The following is an 11,548-nucleotide window of genomic DNA, read 5'->3' as shown; positions in this document are numbered from 1 at the left end:
CCAATCCCTTTGCCAGCACAACTCAACAAACTTCAAACAACTCGGCCCGACCACAAAGAACCTTTACCCTACTCTATATGCCTTTATCACAAGCCCTGAGGATGCTGATAAAAAAGAGGCACCTCAAGCCGTTAGAGCCATGCCCACTACCTGATCCTCCCCCATCTAAACACAACCCAGCCAAATACTGTGCTTTTCACTAGCAGCACGGTGACGACACCGACCAATGCTTTAGGCTGCGTCATGAGATTCAAGATCTCATCGACAACAAGGTGATAGCACCACCCCAAAAGCCAAATGTAACCACCAACCCTCTCCTGGCCCACAATTAAGTTCTTTTACCTCACAATCTGAACCTAATCAATACACTGGCCCTCCTCTACGACCCCAGCGTATATATTACCCTTTCTCACCTGCCCAAACCGACGGTGTTTATTCCTAAAAGCACAAATTTGTGCATGATAAACACATCCACACTTCGACCTGAACTCGTGGTGGTGACAGTGGCAGAAGAAGAGCGGTTAGCCTTAGAGAAGATTACTAGTCCGTTGCCTGAGTGCTCTGAGGACTTGTCTGATGGGAAGTATGACCCAAGTTACTACATTGTGCCAATTGATCAAGTCAAACCAGAAGTGGTATTGCCGACAGCAGTGGAGGTCAATGTGGTTAAAGAGGATGGCCTAAGTCAGGGACTGGACGATCTAGCAGAGCTAGAGGAAGACTTAGACAATCTGCAGTTCTTTGGCAAGCAAGATCAATGAGACGTGCAAATTGACTAGTTTGATTTGAATGGTTCGATAGATAACTTCGGATGGTTTAGTGACGAGCCTAACAAAGAGGAAGAAACTAAAACACAGTCGAAAGAAAAGAAAGCAAAAATTGCTACAATGGCCGGAATGGTCGGGGACAAGGGAAAACTACCGGAGAACACCGGTATAGAACAATCAGCTTAGGAACTGGACATTGTTAGTATTGTGGATACAGAGCAAGAAGCTGCACTGAAGCAGTTTGAACAAGAAAGAGGTGAAAACAACCCGAAAGCTAGAATAGCTCAATTCCCTACGAGGGATACTTGTGATGAGAGAATGATCAGAACGGAGTCGGACAACTGTTTGTCGGCCGCCGGAGGTGCATGGTGGGTGGATGACGATCTACTTTTGGCTCACACTGATAAAGATTGGGGTGAAGATCTGCCAGATGATACTTGGTATACTGAAGAGATTGACCACATGACGAGAAGTGGGCGGTATTTTAAGCCGCTGTACTTAGACCAAGCTAAGGCCTCTGGGAAAGATAGAGAGGCTGAGAAGCAGAAAGAGAAGCAGTTGGAAGAAAAGACAGTGCTGAAACAACTAAAGAAGATCCGAGCCGACATTTCAATCTGGAGTTTGCTCATGGCTTCTCAAGTACATCGATAGGCTGTATTATCAGCAATGGACAAAGCTAAGTTATCCATTGACACCACCCATGAACAGCTTGTAGGATTTGTTTTCCCAGGTGGTGCCAGCCCTACCCTAACCTTTTCCAAGAAAGAACTGCCGCCAAAAGGCTCAGCACACAACAAACCTCTGCACATATCTGTTGAGTGCAGAGAAAAATAAGTGCTTGGTTTTGGTCGATACTGGGTCAACTATCAATGTCTATCTGTCTCATACAACTTATGTCTTCAGTTTGAAACCAGCAGATTTCGTGCCTACAGCCCAGGTGATTCGGGCGTATGACAATATGAGCAGACAGGTTATGGGCATGGTACAAATCAGAGTTCAAGTGGGCCCAGCTCAACAGGATAATGAGTTTCATGTCTTGGATATGCCAACCACTTTCAATCTACTGCTAGGGAGGCCCTGGTTGCACCTTGCGAAAGTAGTTTCCTCTACCCTCCACCAAATGCTGAAATACCTCCACGAGAAGGAAGTAGCGATCTTCTTTGGGAATTCATTCATCCATCATCTGCCAGAGGTAACTACACTTGTGCTGGAAATTGTTCATGGCGAGGAGTATGTATTCCTTTCAGGGTTTAGTCTAGCCGAGGCCCGAGTAGTGCAAACCATCTTTGCAGTAGATAAGGGCATGTATGTCAACGCCCAATCAATCTATTTCATGAAAAGCTACAACATGTGCCAGGAATGGAACTAGAAAGAAGTGGCCGAAAAGGTGTCACAGCATTGGCCGATGTGCTACATAATCTGCATGCCTTTGGTCTTGGCTATGTGCCTACCAAAGAGGATTGGGTTAGGAAGAGATAAGAGATGGCAGGCAGAGCCAGAGCTAAGTAGACTGGGAAACGCTATGAGCTCGTTCACAGGTCGATCCGGGGAACATTGAACGGCCATTTTGTTCGGGAAGGGGAAGACTTCCCGTTTTGCGGCTTTCCCGAGCCCTAGTTAAATTTTGAGAAGCAGTGTGTTCCTAGCTTTAAAATGTTCTTTGACTTACAGCTGCAAGGCAGTGATACAGAGAAAAAGGCTGAACCAACAGCTAAAGCTGAGAAGAGCATGGAAAATGACTCAGACAACAGCGAACTTATAGTAGGGGCAGCACTGGCATGTCTCCTTTCAGATCTTTCGGCCGACCAAGAGAGCTTGGGGAATAACCTTACCATCTCCATGATCAGGGATTAGCCGGGTGTTAACCTATCTAGCAACATTTTGGATGCATCTGAAGCACCATCTCTTGTCTGGCAGCTGGGAGAGGGCTACCTTTCTAGTTCTGAGTCGGGTGATGAGTCGGAGTCTGATTCTACAGAGTCTATGGGATCGGAATCAAATTCCAGTTCTTCTAAGTCTGAGTCCGAGTCCAGCATTCCTGGGGGTGATAACCCAAATGCCAAGGTCTTGTCTAGGTCCTCTTTTTGTTTAGCTTTTGAATCGGTTGTAACCAAATAATTAAATGAGTTGGACCTTATGAACGAGAATGTCACTGTAGATTCTGAGTATTTCTCTGTGCCGCTTCTTCATTGCATTGACTTAAATTTTCAAAATTTTAATGAAAACGAAGAGGAAGGAATTCCTCTGGTTTTGAAAAATTTGATTAATCAAGAGGAGAAGAGGTTTGCCAAACCCCTTGTTGATGAAATCATTGCTTTTAACGTGGGTACTGAGAAGGATCTGTGTCTGGTCCAAATCGGGTCCATGTTGTCTTCAGAGGAGCGCGAGCGCTTAGTCGCTTTATTAAAAAATTTCAAAGATGTTTCCGCGTGGTCCTACGAAGACATGCATGGAATCAATCTTGAGATTGTATAGCATCGGATCCCTCTTGACCCTGAGGCTCGACTTGATTGATTAAGGAAGAAGTGACCAAACAGATGGATCCGATTAAGATTAAGAAATAAGTGACCAAACAGATTGAGGCAGGGTTCTTGCTTGTGTCTGAGTATCCAACGTGGTTGGCTAATATTGTTCCAGTTCCAAAGAAGGATAGCAGAATCATAGTCTGTGTCGACTTCAGGGGTTTGAACAGAGCCAGTCCGAAGGATGATTTTCCCCTGCCACATATTGATGAGTTGGTAAACTTCACCGCAGGCCATGCATTGCTCTCCTTCATGGATGGATTTTCCAGGTATAACCAGATTCTGATGGCGCTCGAGAACAGAGAGAAAACTGTATTTACTACGCCGTGGGGAACCTATTGTTATCGGATGATGCCGTTTGGGCTGAAGAATGTCGGGGCTACTTATCAAAGGGCTACAATAACTATTATGCATGATATGATCCACAAAGAGGTCGAGGTATATGTGGACGACATGATTGTTCAGTCCAAGGAAAGAGAGGGCCACTACACCGCGTTGAAGAAATTCTTTCAACAGATCAGAGAATATAGACTAAGGTTAAACCCACAGAAGTGTACTTTCAATGTAACAGCAGGAAAAATGGTGGGCTTCTTGATCACACAGAGGGGCATCAAGGTAGATCCTTCCAAAATCAAGGCCATCCTAGAAATGCCATCACCAAGGACTGAAAATGAGGTGCGAGGCTTTCTGGGTAAAGTGCAATTCATAAGACGGTTTATTTCTAAATTAACTTTGTGAACCACTATTTGGTCTCCTGAAGAAAGGAAAGAAATTCTGATAGAATGATCGTTGTCAATTTTATTTTGAGCAGATCAAACAGTACCTTCAAAATCTTCCTGTGTTATTACTGCTAGAGCCGGGAAAGCCTTTGATTCTGTATCTGTTAGTCACAGACAAAACGATGGGATACATGCTTTCTCAGGAATCTGAGGATAGGGTGGAGAAAGCCATCTATTATTTGAGCAACAAAATGCTGGATTATGAGACCCGTTATACTCCGTTGGAGAAAGCTTGCTTAGCCTTGGTATGGGCTACCAGGAAATTGAGGCACTACTTGTGATTTCACATCGTAATCTGGTTTCAAGATTAGATCCTATCAGATATCTCTTTGAGAAACCAGCACTTACAAGTAGGCTAGCTCGTTGGTTACTTCTTCTCTCCGAATTTGATCTGAAGTATGTCACTCGCAAGTCGGTTAAAGGGAGAGCGGTAGCGGAGTTCCTGGAAGATCACCCAGTAGAAGGGGATGAAGCAGTAGAATACCTATTCCCAGATAAAGCTATTCTACAAGTCGATGAGGGGACTTGGAAAATGTACTTTGACGGAGCGTCCAATCAATATGGTTATGGGGTAGGTGTGTTGTTGATAGCACCCGACAATTCCCATATACCTTTAGCCTTCAAACTTTAGTTCAAGGTATCCAATAATGAAACAGAATATGAAGCATGTACCGCTGGATTAGAAACCACCCTGTAACTAGGGGCAAAAAGATTGGACGTCATCGGGGACTCAAACCTAGTTATTTCGCAAGCAAATGGAGACTGGAAAGTCAAGGCAGAAAAGATGAAGATTTATCACTAGAACTTGGGCGTTCTTATTCTTAGGTTTGAGAAGCTGACTTTTACGCATCTACTGAGAGAGAACAACAGGTTCGCTAATGCTTTATCAACTCTATCTTCTATGATAGACATCTTGCTTGGAGTCCGGATGCATCCGATCATCATTGAGTAGAGATATACGCCAGCCTATGAGACTATCACCGCAATAGATAAATCGTAACATCAAAATCCTTGGTACTATGATATCTGGAACTTCTTGGAGAATGAGGTTTATCCACCAGGGGCAAATGCCAAGGACAAAACGAGAATACAGTGAATAGCCGTCCAATTTATCATCTACGGAGGTAAACTGTACAAATGAGATCATCTGGGAATGCACAAGTTGTGTGTCGAAGAAGAGGAATCAAAGCGCCTGATGGAGGCCGTCCATGGAGGAGAGTACGGAGCGCACATAAACGGAGTAATGTTAGCCTGGAAGATCCTCAGGCAAGGTTACTACTGGTCCATTATGGAAGAGGATTGTATTGGTTTTGTTCGGCGATGCCACAAGTGCCAAATTCATGCAAATCGTATGAATATCCCGCCGTTAAAGCTGTACAACATGACTTCACCATGGCCTTTCTCAGTCTGGGGAATTGACGTCATTGGGGAAGTCACGCCATAAGGTTCAAATGGGCATGAATACATTCTGGTGGCAATTGATTACTTTACAAAGTGGCTGGAAGCTCAGTCCTACGCAGTGTTGAAAGCAGTGTATGTGGCTAAGTTCATCCTAAACAACATCATTTGCCGTTATGGAGTCCTAAATGAGATTATATCAAATAATGGCTTCCACTTCAAGAAGGAGGTGATCGACTTGTTGGAGAAATACAACGTGGCTTTTCATAAGTCATCTACATACCGGCCGCAAACCAACGGAGCTGTTGAGGCCACCAATAAGAACATCAAGCATATTTTGTAGAAGATGATTGAGACCTACAAGGACTGGCCAGATAAATTGCCATTCGCACTCTAGGGTTACCGAACTTCAATCCGAACGTCTATAGGGGCAACTCCTTATTCTCTTGTCTATGAAATGGAAGTTATTCTGCCAATCGAAATAGAAGTCCCGTCGCTGCGAGTTATGGCTAAGTGTTAAATAGCAGAGGCGGACTAGCAACAGAGCAGGTTTGAAGAACTAATGTTGTTTGATGAGAGAAGGCTGAAAGCATTGCACCATATTCAGGGTTATCAACGTAGGATTGCTAGGGCTTTTAACAACAAGGTTAAGTCCCGGAATCTCAAAGAGGGGGATTTGGTGCTGAAAGACAACCGAGCTCCTATCCATGACCCTAGGGGCAAGTTCAGACCCAATTGGACTAGTCCTTACATCATTAAAACTATCTAGTTGGGTGGAGCTGTCATTCTCATGGACCTTGATGGCCTAGAATTTTCCCAACCAATCAACATGGACAAGTTGAAGAAATACTATCCCTGAGAGGCTCGCTAGGCCGAAAACCCAAAAGAGCGACCTAGGCAAAAGTTAGGGCACAAAAAATTAAAAATAAAGAAAAACTGAGTTTGCAAGGTTGAAAACCCTAAAGCGGCACCGTTGGCAAAAGTTAGAGTGCAAAAGGAGAGAGTTAATACTCGAGTGAACCTAAACCGAACTACGTAAGGCTTGATTCTCATCTTCGAGATACGTAGGCAACTTCATCCTGAAGTTCGGCCGTAAACACCTCCAACTCAACTATCCTATCCATGTGATTAATCAGGTCATCTTTGTCTTTTCTTTACTTGAGAGTTTGGTTGTGATCTTTACTCTGAGAGCTAGTTACAGTGCTAAGCAATGTTATTCAATCAAGGGGCAATTTTTGATCTTTGGATTCGAAAATGGTTTTGAAAAGTTTTGATAGAAGTTGATTTTGTTCAAATTTTGCCTTTTACAACATAGACCATTTTTGGATCAAAAGGAAAATTTTCAGTGCTCACAACCTTAATTTCATTGATTTCAGCAAAAAAGTTCTCCAACTTTCTAATACAAATCAAAGTTGCTTTTATTACATTAAAAAAAAAATACTTGAAAAGAAAGGTCGAAGTAATAAACTAGGAGCATAGATGAGTCAGGTGCTCCTGCGTCCCCTACTTGTGCTTGCGGAAGCTCCTGATGCCAAAGTACGTCCGGTTTGTGCCTCATCCTTGAGCCAAGCCAGACACTCGCCAAAAAGGGCACAACTGAAACTTGGGGCAGGGGTCAAAAGCTCTCTCGTCCTCCAAGCTGTGAGATACCTAGCCAAGTGTGAACCTCGAACTGGGAATGAAATTGGGTACTCTACCCTCTCCTATGGGCGGGTTTGGTCATGCCCGAACTGACGTCTGAACCGAAACGAAAAGTAGAATACACAGTGTGTAAGGCCAATCAGCTGAATGCCAGATTGCCGAGTCGTGCTGTAGCTCATCTCGGTCAGATTAAGCCAGGGGCAACGCCAAGCTATGTCAGCAGCAGACCTGCTGCACATCCAATGGCACCATCATCCCTCATTAGGGAAATCCACTAGACGGTGGTAGAAGAAGTAGCCTTCTGAGTACTCAGGGCAAGAGTCCACTACCTTTATCTTATCCATAAGCCACACCTGGGAAGGGATGAAAGAAAAGAGAGATTAAAGAATAGAAAGATGTATGTTGAGAGAAAAGTAAGAAAAGGGCTTTGCGAGAAAAATAAGAGCATGAGTGTCGAGCGATGTAAGAAACACATATGAGAAATGGTGGGAAATATTACCTGAAGAAGGAGTGGACTCCTTGCGAATCTGGTAGTCTCCCGCCAATGGAAGGCGTCTAAGCCCATCAAGGTCTCGGCCAATTCCAAGCCGATGCAACCCTTACCTTCTTTCAAACCTTGGGCCACTTTGACCAACCAAATGTTGGACCCATCGAAACTAGGGGCAAGAAGGAAATGAGCTAACATACATAAGCAGAGGGCATGTTGCCGAAAACTTCGCCAAAGAAGGTCGCCACGGTCACCAATGTCGAAAAAGCGATGAATCAAATTGGGAATGTCCAGCTTTCCGTTGTGAACCAAAGATCGAGCCTCATGTAGAGTAAGCCTACACATTCGTCCCAAAGTTTGGATGTGGCCAAAACGGGACTGAGGTTTGATTTTCTCTTCGCATCAGGGTTCTATTAACGCCTGAAATTCTTTAATTGTCAGGCATATTTCTTGTCCCCTGAAGCTAAAAACATGTGTAATTGGGTTCCAGCATCTAGCCGCGGAATAGAGGAACGGAAAACAAAGTGGAGTTTAGCTCAACACAAAAAGTGCATTTATGCCGAAACCCCAGAAATTTACCTTTTCCGCGCCATCTAAAGTTGCAATCCAATCCAAGAGTCTTTCGGCAAGAAATGGCTCAATTTGTGGAAGAAATTGCAGCTAAAATGAAGTTCTGGAGAAGAATTCACGAGGCTCAATCCTTCGTAGAAGATAAGGCTGTGAGTGGAAGCCAGCTGTCAACAATCTGGAGGTTCCTCACATTGGTGGCCGACAACCTCTACCTTTGGCTGACAGTCCCCTTTTCAGGCTCGCCGTCCACCTGTGTGTTGACCAATGCTGGAGGTGTATGTTTTGTTTTGATCTTTGTTTCTTTCAAGGTCTTGTTTTGAGTCTTTGATTTTAGCAGGTTTGTTCATTTGTATTAAGTTGTTTTTACTTTGTTTATTGAGTTTTCTTTGCTTATCGAGTTGTGTTTTGCATTTTTGTATTTTGGTTGTCTGTCAGCTCTTACCCGATTAAGCGCTCTTGGCCATTTCAATTCCCTGTCCATTTCATGTGTGTATGGTGCTCATAATGCAAATATAACAACACCTTTTTTATAAAAACTGTGAGGGTTTTATTTTAATCATTTTTTTTTTTTACAAAAGTGGAGTACAAGTTTTAGAGCGAAATAAAACCTATTTGAAGCTATACAATGTGCTAATGCTACCAACAAAAAGGAACTAAGCAAAAAATGCAAAAAAAATCGGCACCAGCCACTTCAGGCTTGAGGGGCCCTCTTCGTGCTCTTCCTCAGATGAGAGGACTTAGGGGCACTGTCTCCATCTGCGCTGCTGTCAGAAGCACTGCTGCCAGAATCAGCCTTTGAACCAGAGCTGGTAGCATCTCCGCTCTCTGCCCCTAAACCTGCCTCGACATCAGCATCTCCACTCCCGGAACCTGAGCCAGTGTCATCATCTGCGCTCTCAGAAGACCCAGAGTGCTAACTCGTCACCTCCTCTGAGCCACTTGTCTCAACATCTTCGTCCCTCAAGATAGGCTCTAGAGGGTTGTTCTGACCTTGGGCACCCCTATCTCTACCCCTCTTTCTCCTCTCTACTGCTAGAGGAGGTACTGTTGGTGCTGCAGTTGTTGTCGGTGCACCCGGTATGGGTGGGATCTGAAAAGACAATTGTCATCATATCAGTCTCAGTATGTATCAGATGCAAGCATGGTATGTGGCATGAGTGTGTACAGAAGTCAGATACAGTGTGTGTGAGTACAGTGTGTGAATGCGGTATATCAGACACAGTGTGTCAGATGCAGTTTGGAAAAGATTACAGTTTGAGATGCCAATGTATCAGTGGAAAGATGATAACATGAACTACAAACTGAAGAAATTACCGGGATGTCGTGGAGGCCAAGCAGCGTCTCCCTCATCTGGACCTTACCCATCAAGGAGGCTATCAGCTCAAGAGCACTCCCTGTGTACTCTATGGGTGCCTGCAAATGAATTTTGGATGATTGGTGTACATAATAAACATATCTGAATTGAAATATGGAATGCAAATTGTAAGGTGTAGTCCATACCTAAGTCGGGCCTCGAACCCCGACAAGCTCGTGCCTAGTCGCTACAGGCTCAATCGGGACCCGGTAAGCATCCCTGGTATGTCGCCAGCATGTCAGTGCAGTGGAAAGCTCTGGCCAACCAGTCCTTTGGCCCGCACGGGAAGCCTCTCTACCACAGGACCTAGTCGCCCTAGCCACTCTAGGCGCCTCTCTCGTAGCAGGAGCTCTTGCTCCCTCACCTCCGTGAGCACCTGTCAAAGGTGGCATGAGATAGGTCTGAATGAAGGGTGCATAATCACCCCCGGCTCTGAAGTAGTCAGCATCCAAGCCTACCATAAACACGGTGACCTCATCAATGGATAGGTTGTCTACTGTCCTCATGGACTCTAGCAGCACCATCGGGACGACCGGGTCAGGTGAGCCCATAGTCTGACGGATGAATCTCTTGCCCAGTAACCAGGCCCAGCAAACTGGGCCCTCTAGTAGAATACGAAAACGAGAAGTGGCCGAGGCCCCGGTGAACTAATCCCACGTGCCAGCCGGCATCATCGCCTATGGTTGCTACGTGATCTACAAATAGAGGTTGTACGGATTATTAGTTGCTATCAGTTGCCAAAATGGGAATCAAAACACTTGTAAAGCAAAAATGACTGTGTTTCGAGTTACCTCATGAGCAGCCACAATGTCAAAGTAACGCCAGAAGAAGCTGAAGGTCTCACGGGTCCGACGTTGGAGCCTGCCATTATATCGTCCCGAGTATGGAATAGTAAAGGGAGCTCGTCCACAGGCTCTGGAGCTAAAGTTAGAAAATATGCATACATCCATAGCTGCAAGGAAAGTGCAGCGATATGTGATCAACAATGTACGAACAAATATAGAAAGTGCAAAGCGGAAAGCATGTAGTTTGAACAAATACAAAAAATGCAAAGCAGAAAGCATATAGCATGAATAGATGCTGAAAGTGCAAAGTATAAGGCACATGTGTTGAACAGATGCAATGCAGGAAATGCAGAGCAGAAAGTGTAAAGTGCAAAGAGGAAACTGAAATGCATACCTCCCTTTCTCGCCAGTAGCCTCTAATCAAGTCTCCCTTCAGACGGGAGGTAGAGCTCATATTAGTCGTACAAAGTGGCGAGGCCAGCTCCGCCCCAGTCGTAGAAACACACCCAAGGAAGGGTCACCAGGGCGCTCAACAGGTACAATCCTACAGTGTTTGCCTTGTTTGCGAACAAGGTAGTACCGAGAAGGAACATCAGAAAGCCCCGGGCATACTGCTCTATCTCCTCTACTGTCTCTGGCTGGCTCCCTCGGAACTACTCAGCAAACCAGCTATATCTAAGAATGGTTGGTCAGAACAGAGGCGGGCACGCTCCTAGTAGCTCGATCCAAGCAGCCTCCCACTTTCCCATATTAGTATCGAAAGGGATCGTATCACCCCCTACGCCTAAGCCCGTGATCATGGCAAAGTCGTAAAGAGTCATCGTCATCTCCCTGACAGTGGAGAGGTGGAGGGAGTTGGTGGTGTCCCACCATCTCTTCACTAGCGCTTTGAGAAGTGGGTGACTCACTATGACCCGTGTCAATCCGAAGCAAATGAGGCCGAAGTCTGCCTCATCAATAATATCACGGACCCTAGTAGGGACCTTGTCATACTAATCCCTCGCTGTCGTCGCTTTGTACCCCCTGTATGCACGAGAGTCTCCCTGTGGTAAGGACAATGCAAGAAATGCAGTTAAGGGCAGTGCAAGAAATACAGATTAAGACAGTAATGAAAGCACAGTCAGAAAATGTAGTACAAGAAATGCAAGTGAAGATAGGCAGGAATGCATAGAAACAGAGTTCATACCTCAACAGTAAGGGATAAAAGGTGAGAAGCCGGCTCCCTCAGCAGGTGGTCCTCCGGCA

General features: G+C 45.0%; 1 protein-coding gene across 1 annotated transcript; it reads left to right on the top strand.

The window, feature by feature from the left end:
* The first annotated feature begins 1,433 nt into the window (after positions 1–1,433).
* Positions 1,434–4,219, top strand: LOC145795961 (uncharacterized). The gene is made up of 6 exons (XM_082880914.1): positions 1,434–1,497; positions 1,592–1,959; positions 2,439–2,543; positions 2,685–2,831; positions 3,344–3,449; positions 4,101–4,219. Exons 1-6 carry the CDS (start codon positions 1,434–1,436, stop codon positions 4,217–4,219), a joined length of 909 nt encoding a protein of 302 aa, XP_082737040.1.
* The last annotated feature ends 7,329 nt before the right edge of the window (positions 4,220–11,548 follow it).

This window comes from Camellia sinensis, chromosome 7, assembly GCF_055761805.1.
Source record: "Camellia sinensis isolate YWXY chromosome 7, ASM5576180v1, whole genome shotgun sequence".
NCBI lineage: Eukaryota > Viridiplantae > Streptophyta > Magnoliopsida > Ericales > Theaceae > Camellia > Camellia sinensis.
The sequence above is the reverse complement of the archived record's forward strand: the minus strand, read 5'-3'. Positions and strand labels throughout refer to the sequence as shown.

What these genes read in the sequence shown, in the direction of transcription:
- LOC145795961 (XM_082880914.1), top strand. Translation starts at nt 1,434, where the DNA reads ATGGACAAAGCTAAGTTATCCATTGACACCACCCATGAACAGCTTGTA. An exon ending in TCATCCATCATCTGCCAGAG is followed by an intron (nt 1,960 to 2,438) that starts GTAACTACACTT and finishes TTTGACTTACAG; the next exon opens with CTGCAAGGCAGTGATACAGA. An exon ending in GTGATAACCCAAATGCCAAG is followed by an intron (nt 2,832 to 3,343) that starts GTCTTGTCTAGG and finishes GTGACCAAACAG; the next exon opens with ATTGAGGCAGGGTTCTTGCT.